This window comes from Poecilia latipinna, unplaced genomic scaffold (assembly GCF_001443285.1).
Source record: "Poecilia latipinna isolate Pla-1442-1.1 unplaced genomic scaffold, P_latipinna-1.0 Scaffold576, whole genome shotgun sequence".
In the NCBI taxonomy this organism is placed as follows: Eukaryota; Metazoa; Chordata; class Actinopteri; order Cyprinodontiformes; family Poeciliidae; genus Poecilia; species Poecilia latipinna.
The window spans coordinates 126,162-148,650 of record NW_015113192.1 but is presented as its reverse complement, the minus strand read 5'-3'; the positions used below and the strand labels follow the sequence as shown (position 1 = coordinate 148,650).

General features: G+C 40.2%; 3 protein-coding genes across 3 annotated transcripts in view; 1 reads left to right on the top strand and 2 right to left on the bottom strand.

The window, feature by feature from the left end:
• Positions 1 to 953: 953 nt before the first annotated feature.
• Positions 954 to 11,088, bottom strand: LOC106953354 (short transient receptor potential channel 2-like). The gene is made up of 13 exons (XM_015042059.1): positions 9,600 to 11,088; positions 8,689 to 9,381; positions 7,668 to 7,868; positions 7,416 to 7,580; positions 7,140 to 7,314; positions 6,866 to 7,066; positions 6,035 to 6,197; positions 5,859 to 5,951; positions 5,498 to 5,690; positions 5,297 to 5,424; positions 5,120 to 5,192; positions 4,927 to 5,041; positions 954 to 2,806 (listed from the first exon to the last, which is right to left on the bottom strand). The coding sequence occupies exons 1-13, from the start codon at positions 9,612 to 9,614 to the stop codon at positions 1,932 to 1,934; spliced, it is 3,090 nt and encodes a 1,029-aa protein (XP_014897545.1). The 5' UTR covers positions 9,615 to 11,088; the 3' UTR covers positions 954 to 1,931.
• Positions 6,475 to 18,938, top strand: lpar6b (lysophosphatidic acid receptor 6b). The gene is made up of 2 exons (XM_015042061.1): positions 6,475 to 6,487; positions 17,063 to 18,938. The coding sequence occupies exon 2, from the start codon at positions 17,418 to 17,420 to the stop codon at positions 18,468 to 18,470; it is 1,053 nt and encodes a 350-aa protein (XP_014897547.1). The 5' UTR covers positions 6,475 to 6,487; positions 17,063 to 17,417; the 3' UTR covers positions 18,471 to 18,938.
• Positions 11,382 to 22,489, bottom strand: part of rb1 (retinoblastoma 1) — a 24,190-nt gene continuing 13,082 nt past the window's right edge. The window contains exons 18-27 of the mRNA XM_015042060.1: positions 15,336 to 15,451; positions 14,924 to 15,081; positions 14,422 to 14,567; positions 14,223 to 14,327; positions 14,008 to 14,121; positions 13,763 to 13,911; positions 13,641 to 13,671; positions 12,858 to 13,000; positions 12,568 to 12,614; positions 11,382 to 12,455 (exon numbers count right to left, since the gene is read on the bottom strand). Of these exons, the coding sequence (XP_014897546.1) occupies positions 12,385 to 12,455; positions 12,568 to 12,614; positions 12,858 to 13,000; positions 13,641 to 13,671; positions 13,763 to 13,911; positions 14,008 to 14,121; positions 14,223 to 14,327; positions 14,422 to 14,567; positions 14,924 to 15,081; positions 15,336 to 15,451 (1,080 nt within the window). The 3' untranslated portion in view covers positions 11,382 to 12,384. The remainder of the gene's footprint in view (positions 12,456 to 12,567; positions 12,615 to 12,857; positions 13,001 to 13,640; positions 13,672 to 13,762; positions 13,912 to 14,007; positions 14,122 to 14,222; positions 14,328 to 14,421; positions 14,568 to 14,923; positions 15,082 to 15,335; positions 15,452 to 22,489) is intronic.

Here is a 22,489-nt window from a genome sequence, read left to right as displayed (position 1 = left end):
CTTAGAGTCATCAATGCTGTTTTATTTTTAATGAATTTCAGGTTGAACTTCGTTTTAAATGAAATCAGCCATCTGGCATTAAATGTTATGGACTCTAATGAAGATTTAAAAAAATGAAAAATCCAAAGCTCACTGACCTGCAGCACATTTTTTTACTACTGCAATAAAACATTTTTTAGCTTTTTGTTTTTTTTATACACTTACATTAGGGGTGGAAATAAATATGTAGGGTTTTCTACTTTCAAAATCAACAACTTGTAAGTTTGGGTCTTTTTTTATTAAAATATTTTGCTTTTATTTATTAAAACATTGATAATTTTTCCATTTGTATGACGATAAAAAAAAATGAAAATGGTGGAAAAAAAGAAGGCGTGAGTAATGTGCATGTTCTGTACTTTAAGCATATTTTCCTCCAATCTTGGTTCAGATTTTTTTGGCAGCTGCTCTACACCAGGATGCCTCCTGATCCAATGATTATAAAAACACATTTTGAGTTGGTTTGAACCGACTAAACCAAGGCTGACATGAAACAAATCGAATGGAAACAGAATATGTTTCTTATCCAACGAAAATATATAAGGTAATATCGCAAGTGTTTTTCCAGTGAAAGAGAACGTAATGTGCCCTGGGACAAATGACGCAGCAGGTGAGAGATTAATGACTCTGTTTGCTGGTTCATGCCCCAGAGGGGAAAACGGTGCTAAACAAGCAGGGACCTGCATCCTTCACACTGTTGCAAAAACTACAGAAAACCCGCTTAATGAAAAGAAAGTGAAGGAACATATCTGTGAACCCAGTCATCTGATAAGTTACAGCCCAGTTAACGGGGAAGAAACAAATTTCATTTCAAACAAAACCAGAAACCAATTATATTCAAATCTTTCACCAATAAGGAACCTTTAAGGGAACGGTCTTCAGGAAAAAAAAAAAAAAAAAAACATCATGCCATCTTACAGTTGAAATGGTGACGACTTTTATTGGCCTAACTGGTACATTTCAATCTTTATTCAACACTAATCTGCTGTTACTGTTAATTCAGCAGGTAAACAGACTTCACAATAGAAAATCTACATATAGTAAAGTTTTAACAAGGTTGTTGGTTATAACAAAAAAAGCTGTAAACTAATTCAGTGCAACTAGTGTAAAAATCATTCAACAATTTGTTCCAGAAACCAAAAACGTAATGATTTATTTGGATTTTCAACCCTGTGGACGTGCTGATAAATTTGCTAATGGCAGAGAAACAACTTACTGTTCAGACGTCATTGGCAGATTAGCCTTAGCATCTTAATTGAATGCTTATAAGAAGAAGTCATAATAAAAAGAAGTCATAATAAAAAGAAAGTACTCCTTATATTAGTTTTAGGGTTTCAAAGTTAATGGTTTGTATTTACCAATAATGTAAATCTAACCTTAAATGTACAGAAACCAGGGATTTGTCAGATCGCAGTTAATATTTTTAGTGTCGTGCGTTGACACTGAAAATATGTTGAATGTTGAACAGATCTGACTTCCTTTAATGCCCAGAGCAGGTTTCTTTCCGCAGCGGCTGAGATGCTGAGGCTCATGGGAAGCGGTGGGGAGGATTATGAAATGCTAACTAAAGAAGAGACATTTCAAAAATAATGTTCAGTCATTATTACAATTGCAGTTTTCAGCAACAATATTGTAAATAAAAAAAAATTTCTGCCCAGAATATAAAATGTTAGTGATAAATAGGATATTAATTTGCTTTCTGTGTGAACCTGTGTCCTCCTTTGGGTCAAATCCCTGCTTAGCTGCACTTCAGGTTACTTTTTTATGCATTAGTCTATACAAATGTAGGCTATATACAGTCTTACAGCTGAAAATATCTGTATGTACAGTGATATTTATCTACTGAGCCTTTTTTCTTTTTAAACTTCTCACATTTTCCGGTTATCAGAGACCCGTCATGGTTTTACTGGTGTGCCGTCAATCGATCCTTCCCCTTCCTGTGAACCAAAGCCGGTGTCGTTGGAGCCGCTGCTCCCTGTTGGAGACTGAATCGCTTTCTTGTTTCCGGTTTTCTCGTCCCCCTTGGTTACGCGAGACCTTTCCACAACATTACCCTCGCACTTCTTTCCCTTCATCCATCCTGCCTCGTCTGGTTTTTCTTTCAGCTCCATGTTATTGAACTTGTTTATCATTTTCTTCGCATCCGTTGTTTCAAAACTGCTTTTGCTGCTCTCTGCGTGTTCAGGTCTGATCTCTGTGAGATTTTCTGTCACCTGGGGCTCAATCTCTCCTTCCCTTTTATCCTCCTTGCCCTGTACACTCTCGACTTTCACCGTTTCTTCTACTCTAATAAGACCCGTCCCTTCTGAGAGGTCCTCTTTCACTCCATCATCATCTTTGTTTACTTCTACAAGCTCTGCATGTTCAGTTTCTTTCCAGTCCCCCAGCTCTGTTTTCGCTCTTCCCTCTTCCATTTTCAACACCTCGCAGTCTGCCGCCTTATCCAATTCTTCTTCATTTTCATCCACCTGATCCAATTGTGCATCTGTGTCCTGCCGCGCCTCCGAATCGGCCTTCCTTTCATCGGCCCCTTCCTCTTTCTGGTGAACTGTCACTTTAAGCGATGTGCTTTTGTCATCTTGCCTGGTGTTAAAACCTCTGAAGTTATTCTTGGCACCGATGATGTATTTCCCCAGCACAGAAGAACCGTCCTTGGTCAGCGCGTCGTTTGCAGCGTGTCCGTCGGTCATCAGAAGCTGCTGGATCCCTTTCATTTCAAGATGCATCCTGGAGACAGCCTTGTTCAGCTCTGTGATTCGGTTACCGATATCTAATGGGAGAAAACACAAATCACATCACAGTAATTGGGTTTGCTAGCGGCAATTAAGTTTAGTTGGAAACTCTCCTTTAATAGGAAAGGCTAACACTATGGATATTTGATTATGCAGGCTTCACACTGTAAGCATCGCAAATTAAGGTTGCTGTTGATCACTGTGATTTAATTTCAAGGTTCCAACACATCTTTAATTTACGAATTTGATACTTTTCCAGATTCAAACCTCTAGATTTGTTTTGGGAGGTTTCAGAAAACAGAAAGTTCTGAAAGTTTGTGTTGAAAATAACATTTAGCAGCTTAAATGACAGTCTAGCCTCATCTATGGGATCCAACCACCATAAAACATTTAATTTAGTTTTATTTAAAACCTAAAATAATGATGAATAAACAGTTTAAATCAAATTATGATGTGGCAAATCAAAGTTGTCAGTTCTTTGATGTACAAAAGCAATCTCTAAATACACTAAGAACATGTTTTTGGTAGAATATAAATTATTTTAAAGATGGTCACAGCAATGTTATAAACATTATTAGAGAAGTTGTTTACAGTCGAAGGAAGCTGCAGGCGGGACGTCTCAATGTTTTACGAGACATCATGTGGACAATTAAAAAACAACAGAAAAATCCAGTTACCAAACGGCACAGAACTGGTTGGTTTCTTGGAACAAAACATCCTGGCGGATTCTGGGAATCCTAATTAATTTCTACACACAAGATAAACCACAAAACTGATGTGATCTTTGGGCTCTCATGAGTCACCACGTTAGAACAGAACATTTTCTCCGAGTTAAAATCCCAGCACAGACTCAGAATAACCTCCTTGTTACCGGACACGGGTTTCAGAGCATCCACGAATGCATGTTAATGTTTTAACACTCGTCTTAAATAAGCTCATTGTTCCCAGGCCTAAATATGGGATGCACTGAATTGAGCTGAGGTGAAAAACTACGTGATGGCTTGATGAATTAAAATTGTGGAGATGTTGGAGGAAATCGTGAACACTGCCCCCTCCAGGCTTAGGAGGATGGGAACAGTCTGCCTTGTTACAAACTATATTCATGGAACAATTTATAGTCTAAGCTCCTGGTTGGAGTGTTGACAGGGAAACTTTTTGATATCTGAAATTAATTATCAGTTCATTAAAATCTACAGCAAAGAGTTCTTAGCTTAATCTGAACTGAAAATATTAAAGACCAAACGGAAATAGGTTGAAAAGCACGGCAGTTAAATTTCACCACTGATGTGTCATCACTTATTGGAAAACAGAAGCTGGAGTGAGCAATCTTGATTTCCAATTTTAAAAAAAAAGGCATGAGGCATCTAATTGTCTTTCCAGTCTATGCCAAATACACAATATTGTGTTTGACTGCGGCTACCGTCTGATTGGTCGTCAGTGTTTTTACTTCTCCCTCCACATGTGAAGCATTAGCTTAGTACAACTTATTCAATCTGAATAACATGTTGAAACTAGGGCACCATTATAAAGTATTCTGCTGAGTTTCTGACTTTGTAGAGATAAATGTACTGGTGTTGGAAACGATGCTGGTCAGGACTAGATCAGAGACTGGATCTCCCAGAATCCTAACAATCACATTAGTTTTGTGTTTTTTTCTCTTTTAATTAACACTTTTTCCCAATTTCTTGAATTTGAGCACAAGAATTAACTATCATGAACTACGATGCCAAACCCAAAAGAAAGTAAAAAAAAAAATTAACATTACCAATGTTTGCTCTTTAAGTCTTAATTATTTCTACCACTCGCTGCTATCTGCTGTGTTTCTTTCCATTTATTTTTCAAGTTTCTTTGATTATGTTATATCAAAGTGCTTGCTGTTTTTATTAACTAGTGACCACATCAGAGATTTATGTATGAAAAATATTGCACTATGCGTCTTCCCCCTTTCGTTTGCGTCTCTAAAACATTACATTAGCAAATTGGCACAGTCCCTCCTCTCTACTTAAACCAATCAGAAGATGCAACCTACTGTCATAACATATGCAACTTGCAGAAAGTGTGATACTTTGCTTTTCGTACTGTAAAACACTGGTATTATTCTACGTCTCACAGACCATATTATAGCAACTTAACTGTGTTTACATAATGAGTGTGTTACCTTTCCTCTTGGTCTCCTCAAACTCCCTGCGCGCTGACTCGATGTAGCGCTGCACCAGAGCTCTGATCACCTGCTGTCGGTAAGGCAGGTTGTCCTCCGTTCCTTTGTCGTTAGACTTTTTCCAAAGAAAACATTTAGTCTAACGCATTCTTAAAGCAACGTAGAAAGCGATTAGCACCAAACACACTCTTACCATAGAGGGTATAGGAGGGTATTTTTGCTCCGAGTTAAAGTTGCAGCAACAGCAGAGACGTTTAAAAGTCCCCCTTGAATACAATTTCAGAAAATTACAAAACGAAAACAAACAAAAAAATCCAGCATTAAAAGCAAAACAAAAACATGTTAAGTGTTGTGGAAGATGTGAGCTCACCTCAGGACGTAAAACACAGCTTTGGGAGAAGGGATGATATTGAAAGGCACAGGCATGGTGAGGCCCTCTCTGAAGTAGCTCAGGTACAGTTTAGACCGGGCAAATTTCCACTCCACATCTGCATCGTCCTGAAATCACACAAAGGACCTTTGACCTTCGTCTTCTACGAAACACAGCCACAGAAGGCCTGTTGCTCCGCACCTCGATCTTCTGAAAGGAGTTCGTAATCATGGCAATCAGCATGTTGAGCAGGACAATGACGATAACGAGGGTGAAGATGCCGTACAGGATCCGTCCTACAAACTCCGCCAAAACAAACTGCGGCATATCCACGTAGTCCTGGTTGGCCACACCAAACATGGTCCAGAACAAGAAGTTGAAGGTCTCGTTAAACCTGCGGTAAAGTTGGGAAGCATCATCAAAATGAGATTGTTTTTATGACAACATTGCTTTGGAAATGTTTGCAAGAAAACCGCAGCAGATACGATGCAAATCAGGCTCATGCTACTGTGTTCATATCATCACTACTTCTATAGTAAACCTGATCAGATCATGTTCTCACCTGCCGAGATGTGGAGAGATGACGTAAGGAACGTAGACATTGTTGATGCCACAGAGGAAGGCCGTCCCGATGATCATCAGTATAAACATGAATCTGTGAAAGAGCGAAGCTTGTTCATGTGATTCGAGTCCCCCCCTCTGAGCTGCGCGAATATCCAGATGTAGCAATGCCGTCACCTCATCATGTCGTCAATCATCTTCCCTATGGAGATCTGCAGCGTTCCCAGCGACTCGTGGGCCGGCAGGATGTAGGCCAACCGGGTGAAGCTCAGCATGCTGGTTACTGCAAACAGCACCTCGGAGATGAGCTGAGGGTCCTCCTGGCGCCAGTCGTCACGGACTTGTACATAATCACAAAGAGGTCGAGGATGACAAAAAACCTTTTAGAATCGTTTCGCGGTGCCTTGTAAAAGTATTTATACCTCTAAAACTTTACGTTACAATTGTATTTCAATGCTTCTTATTGTGATTTGATGTGATCCGTTGGCACAGATGATTATGAGAGGACGATTATGCTGTTTTAAACATTTTTCAAAAACAAATAAAACACGTCTGATCATTTCTATTTGGTTTTCTTTAGTCTAAAACCTCTAATTAAAATCCAGTGCATGCATGACAGTCCCTTTAGAAGTCACCAAATTATTAAATAAGAGACAATCTAAGCAAAATTTTATCAAAGATAAAGTTGTTCTGTGAAAGCCAGTTATGATCTGACAGAGCCTGAGCTATTTTGAAGATCTAAAATTAGCAAAACATTCACTATCTACTTTAGCAAAACTGATAAACAAGCAGAGAGACTTCCAGCTATAATTACACTCAAAGGTGATTCACGCAAGGTGAATATGAATACACCTCACGCTTTTTACATTTCCATGTGCACAATTATGTTATTTATTTTTTAAATGCATTGGGGTTTGTTGTGACGTTCCAAAATGCAAAAAAGTTTTACAAGTTGAAATATGTTTCCCCAAAGCACTTTAGATGAGTAACTTGGCGCCATTTTCTCACCAGTCTGAGTAAAGTAGATGCACTCGTCACTGTTGCTCTGATCGTGGCACAGGAAGTGACCTTTGAGCATGATGAGCACGCGTAAGGCAAAGGATGCCAAGTACATGCTCAACACCATCATGTCCAAGCAGTTCCACCAGTCCAGGAAGTAGCTTCGCAAGCCCTCAATCCAGACTTCCTTACACTCGTACCAGAAGAATCCTGTGTGAAAGAAATGATGTTCCAGTTAGCCTGGCGGTATTCGTTCATGTTAAACCTGACAGACTGGACCTACCAACCACCCACACCATGTGGAATGAGCTGTGCAAAATATTCTGCTGACGGGACGCAAATTTGTCTCGATACATCTCCATAGTTATGGATTCTCCGAGTAACGTGATGAGAAACCACAGGTACGACGCAGAATGAAGCAGAAACTTGATCACAGGGATTCTAATCATTTTTCCCGCCTGCAGGAAAAACAAGAGGACTATTGAGCGTAAACCACATATAATATCTGTCACTTCTCGTCTTAAGACTCTGCAAGATATGTTAGCGATTTTTATCCGACCTTCGACTTTGGGGCTATCCAGTAGACGAGGCAAAGAAAAGGCATGGTTAGGAAGATCCCAACAGAGACAAGGAGCTTCCAGACCGTCCTGCTGCCCCTCCACCCTGCCAGTTTTCCACACCAGATGGAAGAAAGAACCTGCTGGCAGATCGGATGGGCCACAAACTAACAAACACAGAGAGAGAATTAAGGTTATTAAGGTAAATAAGAGTTTTTTTGCACATGGAGCTAACCGCGTCCCAATCTGCCCACCTGCTTCTGGCTGTAGTTGACTGCGAGCCTCAGCCGTGACAGGTTGGGGATTCCCTCCTCAAAGGCCTCCTCGTCCAAAGCGTCCTGGCTCTCGTCTCCGCAGTTGTTCAGGATCGTGGTGACTTCGCTCTGGTTACGGCACATGCCCAGTAACTCAACGGCAAACTCCTGACAGAGCTGCTCCAGGCCCAGGTACTGAGGCTGCAGGAGAAACAATTTGTTTTTCCAACCAAACAGAGACAAACCGTGATATGCAAGAAGTATTTGGCTCTTGTAGTATTTTTGTTTTGCTTTTTTTTTTGTAAAGCTCAAATAAAGAGAGAATGAGAGACAAAAATATTAATCTTGTAAGTTTTCAAACGATGAGATGGTTCCATGTGGAAAAGGGATAGTCAACCTTGATAAATTATTAATTAACCATGCTGTGTTTATACCACAAGCCACACCCAGGCTTAATTACAGAAAGACATGTTGAACCAAGAAGCCACTTGAATACAACCTGTAGGCAAAACTAAAAGGCAAGACATGATGTTCAGATCTGAAGACATGTAGGCACCAAACAGTCTGGAATGGGTTGTGAAACCATTTATAAGATTTTGGGACCAACGGTCAACCATCAGTTTGTGACCATAAGCTCAAGCCTATCTGGGTTATGCAGCAGGGCCAAAGCACAGTCTCAAGTCCAACCCTGAATGGCTCCAAAATGAATGTTTTAGGATGGTTTATTCAAAGTCCAGACTTAAATCCAATTAAGATTCTTTGGCATGACTTTAACATGCCAAAATCAACTGGGACAAAATTTTGCCACAACAATCTTACAGACTGATTGCGAGTTCCTGCCATCGTTGCTATACCCACATTTTCCACAAAGAGCCATAGTGATTTGGATAGTGTTTTTTCTCCCAGTATGCAAAATCCTAATTTGTAAAATGCTTTTTTATTTACTAGGATTATATTTGTCTGATGTGATGCATTTATGTGTGACGAACCAAAAAAAATGAGGAAATTTTTAAGAGGGCACCTTAAATTCGGGCTCTTTTTGGGACAGCTTGCGGAGCTCTCTGCTGAGACTGAAGGCGCTGAGCATGGCGTCGCTGGAGGTGACGGACAGATAGGCCCGGCTGGCGATGCCACGGTAGGTGTTGATGCGAGACAAGGAGAACTTGAGCAGGTCGTACTGCCGGCCGTTGCGACACTCCAGACAGGCACAGGATATCTTATGAGGCCAGGGGATGCCATGGCCTTTCTGAGTGAGCATGGTGACTATTTCATAAAGATCTTTCTGACAGGCAAGGGTCAGAGGTGTGACACCAGGGGCAAACTGTGAGTTGTCAATGGACCGGTCAAAGATGGCTTGAGAGAAGGATCGTACATCCATCTTGTTGCCTTTCTCCTGGTCCAGGCGGTCCAACAGGCGTTTCACCACCTTGGGCTGGTTTGTGTCCACAGCCACCAGCAGAGCCTCGTGAATCTGCCGGAAGTCAAACTTGACTCCCTGCAGAAGGGCATCCATGGCATCCTCATTGCCCAGGCGGATGGAGAGGTTGAGAGCCTCCCTCCACTGGCGGTCCTCCGACTCATCCAGCTGGCGAATGATGCCATCCCCAGTCCTCAGCAGCCCACACAACAGCTCTATTTTTCCCTCCTGAATGGCGTTGAGCAGCTCTGGAGGGAAGTGCATCTTCTTGTTCATGATCTCTCGCCATTGCTCTGGCTGTGGAACAACACAAGCGAGTTACCATCTAGTCACAAATGAACAGTGAATTCAACAGCTAATATTTCATGCAAGTGAAGCAAAGTTTTCTGATTAGCCTTGATAAAGTTAGAATCGATTGACGTGTTGCTTCTTAAAAAGGAAAACGAGACAGGAATCTACCCTTTTCTCCTTGCGATTGCCCATTCTGTAAAGCACATAAATATAAAGGGACTCACCGTGAGGTTTTCCATTCTTGATGACAAACCAATCCACTCTTTAACGTTGTGATCCTAAAGCGAAATCCTGACCAGTCTTTGGAGACATGAAGCAGACATCCACCAACTATTTTGAGCTTCAGAGATGGAGGTGAAAGATACCAATAGACTGGTATGTTCACTTTCAATCAGCAAACTGAGCACTGTGGCGATCATGTGCTACCGCCTGACTAGATGGATTCATCATCTTCCATAAACTCAATAACAAAACTGAATGTCCCCGGGGCCAGGGCCAATTAAAATGTAACCTGGTTAAAGTGTTTCATGCTTGGCTGGGCTGAAAGCAAACTGTTTCAAACAGGAATTATCCCTGGTCTCCCCATTAGTAACAGCACCACAGGACAATTAAAGCGGCTGTCACTGTTGCTCCCCAGATGAGGAGCAGGAAGCACAAAGCACCCTGGATAAACAAGCACCTCACAGTTGAAGATTCACTAATTAATTTGCCCGTTTTCTCAACATTCAGTCCACTTTATGAAAGGTCAAACAGGTTAAGAAAAAGCAAACATTTTTCTTATTATGGATACTTAATTGTGAATTCGTCCCCATTTACTCCGATATCCCTAAAAATATCTGGTGCAACCAATTGGCTTTGGAAGTTACCCATCATAGTCACTCTGTCTACTCTTCTTCCTGTAAAAAAACATAGCTCTACTATAAAGTCATTAAATGTTTCGAAAACATTGTGGAGAAAGATGAAGCAAATTGAGGTTACGCCATATGCCAACTGATCGAGCCTTCATTCACTTTACCATTCCAAAATGGAAAGAAGATGGAGACACAAGTCAGGACCACCTAAACTGGCAAGTCCAGAGAAGCAACCAGAAGGGACACGTCAGCGCAGGAGAAGCTATGAGGGGGAATTGTTGCCCATCTGAATCTGAATCCAAAGATGGATAGGCAACAATTTTGGTCTATAAGTGCAGAGAACAGGAAGAGAGCTGCCCCAAAACACAGCAGCAGTGGATTCTACCTGGTATTGACTCTGGTAGTTTAGTTAGGAAATAAAATTGCATCAGTCCATAAAACAAAACAACCTGAAATTTGTGTCTAATACAATTGTAATAATAATGATAAATTATTGATGCATTGTTTGGGGTTTAAATAATAATCAGCTAAGAGTCAGTTTTCTCTCCACTCTAAATTTTAAGCGATACATTTCAATCTAAGTACGGTTAGTAAAGGAGGAAGTGGTTTATCGTTCAACTGATGACACTATAGTTTTATCTAAAAGGGAAGCCTGATGGACTCCTGCCACATGCAAAAATGAATTCATGCAGCAGAAATTACATACTGAGCTCCTAATCCAATCCATAAATTTGGGGGTTTAAATGTAAAATAAGATACAGAGTTAAAGTGAGAAAAGCATAAAGAAGCTAAAGTCTAAGTAAATGAAATTATTTTAAATGAATACTCTTAAAGGTCAAAACCGTGTCTGAGGTCTTACAGGAAGAGACTATCAAAAAAAAAAAAAAAAAAAGGTAAAATGTTTCAGTTTGAAGGAAGTAAAGACTCTTGGAAAACTTTAAAATAAGGTACATTGACAAAAGAAAAGAAAAAGCCTTTAAAAGTTTGAAAGATTTTGTATTTCAAGAAAAAAACAAAAAACAGAAATCAAATCAAATCAGATGAGCAACAGTTTTTCCCCCCAATAATCAGTTTAACCATCTTGCAACAGCAGAAGAAAAAAAAAAAAAAAAACTGCTTTCGACAAATGAAAAACAGATGGAGTCAGAACTTGAAGGTTGTTTTCTTCCGTTTGGTTTTCTGGAATCTACTAAATAGATTAAACTATAAACACATTTATCTTTACACAACATTCTGCTCTATGCTCTCGCTACACATGATCAGTGATGAACTTCTCACCTTTTCTGGAGCTTTTACTTCTATTTCCAAAAATTACAAGTGTAAAGACTAATACAAGAGTTTAAATCATATTGGAGATTTTTGCATTTGATCTGTATTGTTCTAAGAATTTAAAAAAAAAAAAAAAAAACATCATTAGAAAATTTTACATTTCAGGCCACAAATAAATATTTTGTGTCCTTTGTTCATCATGGCTGACTTCCTGTTGTGAAAGACATGAATGCCAAAAAAATCAAAAACCAGTGTCTTAGAAAATCTGAATGTAGAAACTTGTTTGGTGCAAAACTTTAGATCAAAATTATCCTTTTTTTTTTTTATTTCTGTGTTTGTGCTACACCGTGACAGAAAACCACCCCGGCCAGTGATCCATATTGGCCATGTGAACCCCCCGCCCCCTGCTGTGTCCAGTTTTCTCATGTTAGGATTTGATTGGGAAAAAAAAAAAAAAAAAAAAAAAAAAAAATAAGCACAGCCAAAACATTTACTCCTACTGTGCAGACAATAGCCATGATTTAACACTAGAAATGTTGAATCATAATTAAGGCTTTTGCTATTAAAAAAAAAGCATCATGTTGTGTTGATATACTGAAGATCCATGAGGGGAAACAATGACTTCCTCAACGGCAAATAACCAACAACACTCCTAAAACTAAAAAAGTGTTCTTTGGAAATATCAAAATCCAAAAGAGCAACAATAAAAATCCTGTAATAAAAATTACTTAAAGCCTAAACACAAAGCGCAAAGGAAGTCTTCTGCATCCTCAAAGTTAAATAAAAACTAAAACACATTATTAAATGTACAGAGCAACTGCATGTTCCACTTAATGTGTGAACTAACAGAAGTGTTAGTGACAAACAGTGCAGGTGGGCCTGGCAGGCTTTACTGTGGCTCATCCCTCGTTTCGGGCTCCTCCTTCATCTTCTGCTCATGCATGCGACTCCAAGTGGAGCCTGAGGAAATGGAAAGCACACTTCATGAACAAACAAAACAAACCAAAGTGCTACAAAAACACACAGGCTTTAACAAAAGCAGAAATGGAAACCGGTAGCCACTTTCACTCACTCATCTCTGTAAGTTTCTGTATCAGGGTCGAATCCCCTCCAGGTTTGCTGCATAAAAACAAACAAACTCAGCTGAAATGCACTTTGAATCCTTTGACAAACTTGATATTTAATTGGTTCCAAAACACAGGAATTGTCATTTCATGATCTAACACAAAACATTTAGACTGGAAAAAAAAAAAATCCTTTTTTATTTTATTCACAAATGTACAACAATACGTTTTGGTTAGGAATTATAAAACATGACAGTGTCTCATTAGTAAAGCCCTGGCTAAAGTATTCGACACCAACCTGCCGTCTGCTTCGTCCTGCCCGTCCATGTCAAAGCGCAGCTTCTTCAGAGGCTTGATGGCGGCGCTTTGGTCCATCGCTCTCTTGTGGGAGCGTTCGCTGCTGTTGACCATCTGGTTGATCTTCTGGAAGCGATTGCCCAGCTGCAGGAACGGAAGAGACCAAACCAGAGAGGGAAATTCAACCGACTGCACAGTTGTCATCAAGATCTGGGCGATATGGACTTGAAATCTCATCACGATATGTCCGGGTGTTCATTGCGACAAATTCAAACAGTATTTGTAGAAATTAATCAATTACTGGACACGCTCAAACTTCACAAACAAACATTGTTAACCTTTTGCATAATGCTTCCTGCGTACCTTAATATCATCTTAATGGAGCTGATAGAAAATAACTGGTGGTGTAATTTTTCTTTCACTGGTTTACAGTGAATATTGCAGTGCCTTACAAAAGATACTTTGAAACTTTTCACATCTTATCACAAACTTTTGCGTTGACATTTTATCTTATAGGCCAACACAAAGTAGTACATCATTGTAAAGGAAAAGGACACAGTTTTTCAAATTTTTTTATTAATCTTCTTTAGGTTAAACCTTAAGAGTCAATTCTTTGTAGAAAGGACTTCCACTGCTCTTACAGCACATCTACAAACTGTAATGTCTGCCCATTCTTTTTCCCAATACACCTAAGGTTCAGTCAGATTTCATCAACTTGAAGCTAAATCTCCACCCGAGTATTTGCTTTTTGCGGCCTCTAAATCTGATAACTACTAGTACTCACTCCAAATGATTCACCAATGGACACCAACATTCTGCAAAGGCAAAATACAGAAATGCGTTAAAAGCGCTGTCTGTATTTAGAGTGGGTCATATTAAATTAACAGACAAAAGGGTAGGACTGACCTGGAGCGAGGAGTCATGATACCCGGGGACATGCGGGAGTTTCTCAGAGGGGAGATGTAGACGTTGTTGCTCCCAGGCACACGCAGAGGAGAGTTGGGTAACTTGTATGGGCTGCGAGGGATTTGAGGTATTGGAGAAAGGGGAGGCGGCTGCAAAAAGTGAAAGTAGTGACCTTTAATAAGCACCGACGTTTCTGAAATTACTTTTTATAAAAACTGCTGTAATTGTAACTTGCGACGCCTCACCCTGGTGGACGCGTGTTGCAGGATATTCGTTTTCAACTTCTGCATGAACACTTGGTTGTAGAAGACAATGATGGAGTCGTAGTGGCCCTCGGCGATCAGCACGTTCTTGAAGGTCTGCAGAAGTCGGAGAAACGGTGGCGGGTTTAGTGTGTCGTAATTTGAACTTGAAACCAGTTTGCGTCAGCAGCGTGGAATGTTTTGTCAGGCTGCGTCACCTCCTGGTTGGTGTTAGTCATGTTCTTGTAGGCCGAGACGATGGACTTGAAGCGCAGGTCGACACTCTTCACTTTGCATATGGCGTACATGGCCGACATCATCAGCTGACAAAGAAAAAAAAAAAGAAACACAGAAGTTGGAGAAAGATGAAAGCACCTAGGAAAGCGAAATAATGGGAACTTCAGTTTGCTTTAGTACCTGGTCCAGGTGGCGGTCTCTCATCAGCTCATACTCGTGCTGCAGGGTGTACTGAAACAGGGTCCATATTATGGGCTCCAGCTCAGGGTGAGAGGACAGCAGATATGAGCAGAGAGTCTTTAGCCTTGTATAGGCCAGGCGGTACACTACAAATAAAAGTAAAATAAATAAATAAGAGATAGGAGAAAAGTGGGTGATAGGAGGCAATCAGTGTGTTAAATTAGCAGCTACAGTGTTTAACAAATAAACGATTTGTATTCAACTTTTTACATCAAGTCATAATACAACCAAAGAATTGAATGGTGTATCGCCTTTTAAAATTTTCTTTATAAAAAGATTTGAGATGAGCGTAAGTTCATATCTATTGATCAGTTTTAATGGCTGGATTCTGGAATCACCCCTTTCCTACATGAACTCAGGTGATATGTTAGCATTTGTCAAGGAGGCAGTACCACAGCCATCCCTATAAAAGAACGATCAGAACGACTGAAACGCATCTTACATTTTTTATAGAACAGACTGAGGGAGTTCGACTTTGGCTGCCTCGGAGCTTGGCAGGGCGCCTGGGAGGTGGACTGAGAAGCGGCGGGCTGCCGGGGAGGCGTGGTCGGGGAATCAGGAGGCAAGACCCGCGAGCCTGGGCGTGTTGGTGTGAGATATCTGCAACATGCAATACAGAGAGCAGAGGGAGGAGTCTGTCAAACTAGCAACACGGAGTCCAGAAACTTTCCACTTTAATGATAATCTAAACACTGATAAAGCTTCAACGCAATGTGGAGAGGAATCTCATTATGATTCATGGAATCGACCAACCTCTACAATGACGTTTGTGACTCATAGTGGTTTTGTAATAGCTGAAACGTTCTCTACGTTTCACAAGAAGTCAAAATGAGATGGGTAGCGTGACAACGTACAGGTCAGCGGCGGTGTGGCTGTGCTGCAGCGGCTGGCTGAAACTGGCTGGAGTCTCCACCGGCTCCGCTGCTGCGCTCGCATGCTCCTGATTCAGAAGCTCAAACAGCGGAGAGCCCTGCAAAGACACAGACATTTACCTCAGACTTTGTGCATGTGCATCTTGTTCACTGCTCTCCACACTGATTAATGCATCTCACACCAGTTCATCTAAAGGAGAAAGTCAGTGCTGCTCTAAAATTTTCCTGCATGTGATCAAAGAATATTTACTCACCGTCTGTTAAAGCTCTGCTCTCTGTATAAGTGTTATGTAATGACCTGATAAATTGTTTGGGGAACAAAGCGCACCATAAGCAAAAGCTTTGTGTCTCCATGTACTTTGATAGACTTCAAGATCTTCAAAGCAACCAAACCTTTAATGGGTGTTGGTGCTGGCAACAATACCTATGGTATGATGCTGGTAGGATGCTGGACTACTGTTACGGAAAGAAATGGTAGTTTATTTAAATTAGTTGGTTTATTTGCCACAAAGTTCACAAATATTTCATAACTTAGGTAAGTTATATAAATATTTTATAAGTAAAACTAGTCCTAAACTAGGACATATCTAAAGTGTCCTAGTTTTAGTCCTAAGCAATGATCTGAAGTGATTTTTAAGATTTTGGAGGAAGTCTTTCTTTGTCGTTCCACCAACTTTAGTTAAATACCCCACAAGCATGATGCTACCATATTCTACTTAATTCACAAAGTGTTACAAGTGGACTTACCTGAACAAAAAGCTACACTCAACCCTTCAGATTTGATGTAGCATGTATTTTTATTTGCACCTTAGTTCAATATCAGTCATGATAAGTTGGACAAAAACAAATTTCCCTTGCAAATATTTTATTTAAAAAAAAAAACCCTAACCCTACCCTAACAATTATCAAGAGATATTTTCAAATTTCCTGCCACATTTTTTTAACTCAATGCGACGGGACGCTGGATGAATGACCGCCGAGCGCTCCAACCACCGGGCTTAGCAAGTTTTCTGGGGAAAATCCTGAAAAACATCTGCTTCTCCTACCATGTTGACACAAGACACTCCCAACTGTGTGTGCATTGACACAGGTAAGTCCATGTCCACCCACAGCCGAGCTTTAACACTTGGTAATTTCATTAAGAACATTAGTTTAGTTAGAGAATTATGGTATTATTATTATGCACCACTACAGTATAAAACTAGAGCATCATAAAAATCATAAAAAGGAAGTCGAGGTTTAGCATGTGGTAACAGAAATAGCTCCAACCAGCACCGACATGCCACTGGTACATGTCACGCCTTGCTGACATCACTTAAATTTCAAAAGCACAGAGTGTTTTGTGGCTTCAGTAACATGACGTGATGCATTTCTATACCATTACAGTCAAACTTTCAGCAGGCTGAGTAAGTAATTTGGTTAAAATGTCTTCAGACAACACATTTGTATACTTTCCTTCTGATAAAAAAAAAACTAAAGCACGACCTGATAACACAGACACAATTGATTGTGATAGATTCAAATGTTAAGTTTCCAAATGTGTCAGCGCTTATTAGCGTCATGCAAAACCCAGTATCAGAGGGTGGACTTTGGCTCCAGGTGAAGGCTCCTCCCCGCCCTAACTCAACCGTCCAACCAGTTCCTCCTGTGAGCTACATGTGTGCAGACAGCTGTGAGATTTTCTGATTTACAGTAAACCAAGAGCAGAGTGAACAATCGTCATGTGCCCTCAGGGCGGCTGGAGGAACAGACGGAAGAACACGAGAGGGGAAGAGCCACTCGACTGTTCAGAGCTGACGAGAAACATATGATTCTTCTTTCTAAAGGGATTAAACCAGTGTACTGAGAGAGACGGTGAAGAGGACACCAAACTTATTATTTTTTCTTTTTTTCCAAGTGGACAATTTCACAAAGAGAAAATAAAAGACTCTGGAAGACAAAAGAAGGTAATTTGCATAGCTGAAGCTTTTTCCTGCCTGTTGAACATATGATTAAGAGAAAAAATTAAGGGCAAAGACTGAATTATATTTTTGAAGATTTTAATCTGACAAGCAGGATCTAAACATGAACAACAGCAGCTGTGAGAAAAATGATGACTTCAAGTACCCTCTGTACAGCGTGGTCTTCAGCCTGGTGTTTGCAGTGGGACTTTTATTCAACATAATAGCGTCCTACATCTTTCTTTGTACACTGAAAGTACGGAATGAGACCACCACATACATGATGAACCTCGTGGTCTCGGACACCCTCTTCGTCCTAAGCCTGCCTTTTCGGATTGTGTACTTCATCAAACAAAACTGGGTGTTTGGCGACGTCCTCTGCAAGATCTCCGTTTCCCTGTTCTATACCAACATGTACGGCAGCATCCTCTTCCTCACCTGCATCAGCATGGACCGCTTTCTAGCCATTGTGCACCCATTCCAATCCCGGAGCATCCGCACAAAGAGGAATGCCAAGCTGGCCTGCTTAGGGGTGTGGGTAGTGGTTCTCTCTGGAAGTATACCCACTGGGCTACTCCTGGACACCACCTCAGATAAAAACACCAGTTCTAACGAGTCAAAGTTCTGCTTCGAGAACTACTCGAAAAAACAGTGGAAGGCTGAATTGTGGAAGGTGGTGGTTTTTATTGAGACCGTGGGTTTCATCCTACCACTGATGCTCAACATATTTTGCTCGGTGATGGTGTTACGGACACTGAAGAATCCTCAAACCATCAACCGCGGGGGGAGCCTCAACAAGGCGAAGATCTTGAGGATGGTCGTCGTGCATCTGCTCATATTCTGCTTCTGTTTCATTCCGTACAACGTTAATCTCATCTTCTACGCGATGGTGCGCACCAAAGTCTTACAGGGGTGCCATGCAGAGGATGTGGTCAGGACTATTTACCCCATAGCTCTCTGCATAGCAGTGACCAACTGCTGCTTCGATCCGGTGGTTTACTACTTCACTTCAGAGACAATTCAAAGCTCCTTCAAGCGAAAGTCGACAGCTTGGCACCACGGGACCAGACTATTTCACAAACTGCAAACAGACAGCTCACAGACCAGTTCAAAAACGACAATAAAGAGCCTCCCACCGAAGAGCAACAGATCCAAAATTTTGGAGTCATCCGTTTGATGACAGTTATACTGTCGATGTGAGCAGTGACCCAAGCAAGTAGGGTTGGTATTGGTAAAACTTGAATTGAAGCACAGTGACTTTGAAGTCCAAACAAATGTATTAATAAGGAGTTACTCCACACAGGATACACCAGACTTTAGACTCAGATTAAGGATGATGATTCCTAAGAGGCAATAAAACAGAAGAACACTGTGTTGCAACTTTTTATAACAGCCTACACCTGGGACATGGACCATTTTACATGCTCGAAATAATTATTGCACATGTGATGTTGTGTCTGTAATTTTATTTATAAGAGCTGAACCAGAATTATTGTTCTTTTAAGATGCTGTAGTACGACATTTGTAGTCATTTGTGTATTCTGTAGCCACAATGTGCACCTTACACCATAGCATGCTTCGTAAAGAACTACAAATTGAGTAAATAAAACATTTTTTTTGTTTGTTTTTGTTTTTTAAGATTTGAGTTGAACTTGATTTTTTTTTAACTAAATAAGGTGGGGTAAAGTGAGCATATTTGTCTTACTGGTTAATACCACATCATGTATCTAGGGTCCAAACATAATTCTAGTGAAAATCCCATACTTTTGCAGACCAACTGCAATTACAGAAGAGTATGATTAATTTATGGCAGCGATTTCTGTCATAGCCAGGCTTTATAATGCATTAATACATTCAGACAATGGAACAAAAACATAAAATCAGGAAACATGTAGTCTTTTCATGCTTTTTTTTTTCTATACTCAGAAATAGCTGAAATTAAAATTCACATTCTGTCTGTGCAGTCAGAGTTTAGTCACAGCAGTGCTAATGATTCTGAAGGAACATTTCAGGCGTGGCCTTGGGCTGAAGCCTTTACAAACAATGTGAACGTGATTAAATTGTACCTGCCCAATTACACTTCCAGGTGGCCATATAGAAAGGAGCATGCATTAACTAAATTCTAAATAAGTCACAAGAAAATGTTCTTAGCTTGCATTTAATTCAGCGTGAAAATGACTGAATGTGGTGTGAAGTGCTTTGGGCCGCCTGCCAATGAAACCATGGCTCTTTGCAAACAGAGTACTGTGGAGCTTGTGAAATATTTGCTCCACCTTGTAAAAGCTGTGCACAGCAAGACGGAGCATTGCTGCATTTTTTGTGGAACGGCTCGGCCTGAGGGTCTATGCCAACAAGAATAGACTCGACTTCTCCAGTGACAGAGAAACCAAAGCATGCGAGCAAAAGCATAGCTTTTGAGGTGAAAACGTTCACAAAGCACGGTGAAGGAGGAAGCAGCTGAGCCACAAGCAATGAGCATGAAATATGGGTTTCAATGAAATCCATGGGTGAAATATAAATAAAAACTGGGTTAAGGTTAAAGTCTGCTGGTAGAATGAACCTGTTGACATACAATTATTTGTTTACAGATTCGTGTTGTCTTCTTAACAGCTTTTTTTTCTTAAATCAAACAACTTTTAAAATTGAATGAAATAAACTTGAGTAAATACAAAAAATTAAACCTAATTACAGTTGTGCCACAACTGCCAACAAGCATTTTTGATGACCAGCAATGATCACTGTTGACCCACTCTGTTTTTGCATAGTTTCTTGAATTTAGCTGCAAATTATGGTTTTGAATAAGAACAGCTTGTTTAAGGTTTTGCCACAGTGTCTCAATCAGATTCAAGTCCAGACTTTGACTAGGACTCTCTAAAACATTCATTATGACCTGCTTGTGTACTTTGCACCATTATCCTGTGGTGTAACCAGAGTGTGGACTGCATGGTGACACAGTTGGTAGCACTGCTGCCCAGCAGCAATCAGGTTAAAATCTCAGGCAGGGGTCTTTTCTGCAAAGAGTTTGCATGTCTAGCAGACTGACAGAATCCATGCAATTGGCTGCACTGTGTAAACACTAGTAGTGCCTTGCCCAAGGACACCACAACAGACCGACAGAGCAAGGGTCCAACCTGGCAACCCACTGTCATGGGAGGAACTCCTACCACTTGAGCTACTACCGCAAGATAACCCAAGATCATAAACTGATGGTTAGGCCTGTTGCAATGAGCAATAAATCAATTAATCAAATGATACATTACAAATAGCTCAATATTTTCCATTAGTATGGTTTATCATTTTTCTCTCTTTTTTGACTTCTACCAAAGACTGGATAACAAAGGTCTCCAGTCTTTGTGCACTGGTTTAAACTAGGACAGTTTTGTTTACAGAACCTTCGTAATTCCTTTTGTTTGCCGTTTTATTTGTTTATTTTGGATATTTTGAATGTCTTCCAGGTACAGTGTTAAATCTGCATTAGAATTTAAAGTTTCTTGATTTTTGAGAATGTGTTCTTCTTGCATTACTTGAAAATTGGTCTCGAGACAACATTATCATTTATCGTCATAACTTGTGGGACGCGACGTCTTCTAGAGAGCACCACACATGGTTTCGTCAATTACAACACCTTATACTCAGGTCCTGAACCGGTAGAGCGGCCCCAGTCCATCATTTTATTTATTTTTTTTTTTTACCTGGGATTACTCCCACTGAGGTCTTCCTGACCAAGTCTCTCTCTAATGATTAGACACCGTAATCAACACTGACCTTAACTGAGACAACGGAAGTCACAAACTATAAACTATAAGGGGTAAGATGGGCTTGTATAACATAAGTACTGTACCGATTATGATACAATCTGCAGCTGCTGCCGGGGGGCTGCTGTGTACACAGAGCAGATGCGCCGCATGGTTTTCCTGTCCGTCTCATCTGATAAATGTTCGTCACCAAAACGCCCAGTTGATAACATGTTGAGAATGGTGCACAACAACCTTGCTTGTGTTTGAAGTGAACTAAGAGCTTTTGAAAATCCTGCCAGAGGACAGACAGTGAAAGAGTTTAGCTTTGTGCCTTGGATATTGTTTAGTAAATGATGGAAGCCTCGGTCCTGTAATCTCCTGCTTTAACACACACAACGCCGGATCGTTTGCATAATGTGAAAGTACAAGGTTAATCTGTAACGCACATTTATTGTGGAACAATGGTTTGAAATGTTTTTGTTTTGTTTCTTCTCTTTTCTTGATTTTTTTGGGGGGGATCCAGACATGATATTCTGCTTTTGAGATTTTTTTTTTTTTTGCCCATCATGTTGCCAGAAAGGTTCTACTTCAATGACCAAATATTTCTACAAACAGGAAGTAATCTTTTACTTTTACTTCCTTGTTAACTTTAATTACTTAAGGTACGGGATTACTTTTTTCTGTTTGGGCTTTCCCACAAAAAAAAAATGGTATCATTGCATTTACTTCTTTACACAGTAAATACAACATGTTAGATCCTCAAACAAATTGAAAATTTGTAAGAATACTGCATTTGAAATAAAGGAAATACTTTGCCAAGCAAAATTTTATCATAAATATTAGTGTGAAATCCTTTGGGTAAACAGTAACACAAAAGTTCTGATTGACGGCTACATGATCTGGATCAAATGGTATAAAGAAAAGCTGACAGAGCATCTACCCCATCATTGGCTTATAAGGATGTATAATAGCAGCAACTTCCTGTTATTCATTTATCAAATAGACGGAAATATGGTTGATAAGAACCCTTAATCATTTCTAAAGGCTTTTTTTAAAAAAAAAAAGAGCTGTAAATATAACTGCATCCATGAGTTAATAAAGCAAATTAGCTTTAACAAAAGGCTAATGACTTTACAGTTTAGTAAGAAAGCTACCTTATCAGACAAATAACCTGTTGATCAGGATATTTAAAGCTTTCTAAATGACAAATATTTAAACCGAGCAGTGGAAATGTTGAAGTGTGCAGGGATGGAGGGTGGGAGCAGAGAGGGACCAAGAGGAGAGAGAAAGGTAGAGATCCTTGTCTGTAGCACAGATCAGTAGGATGCAGGTGAAGCAGGATGGAGGAATAGGTGCCCATTTCCAGCTCGCTATTTATCACACTGCCGGCCAAAATATCGGTGAGTTCTACTGATTTACCCATTTTAATGCAGCTACGGCAGCTCTGCTTTTGCAAAAA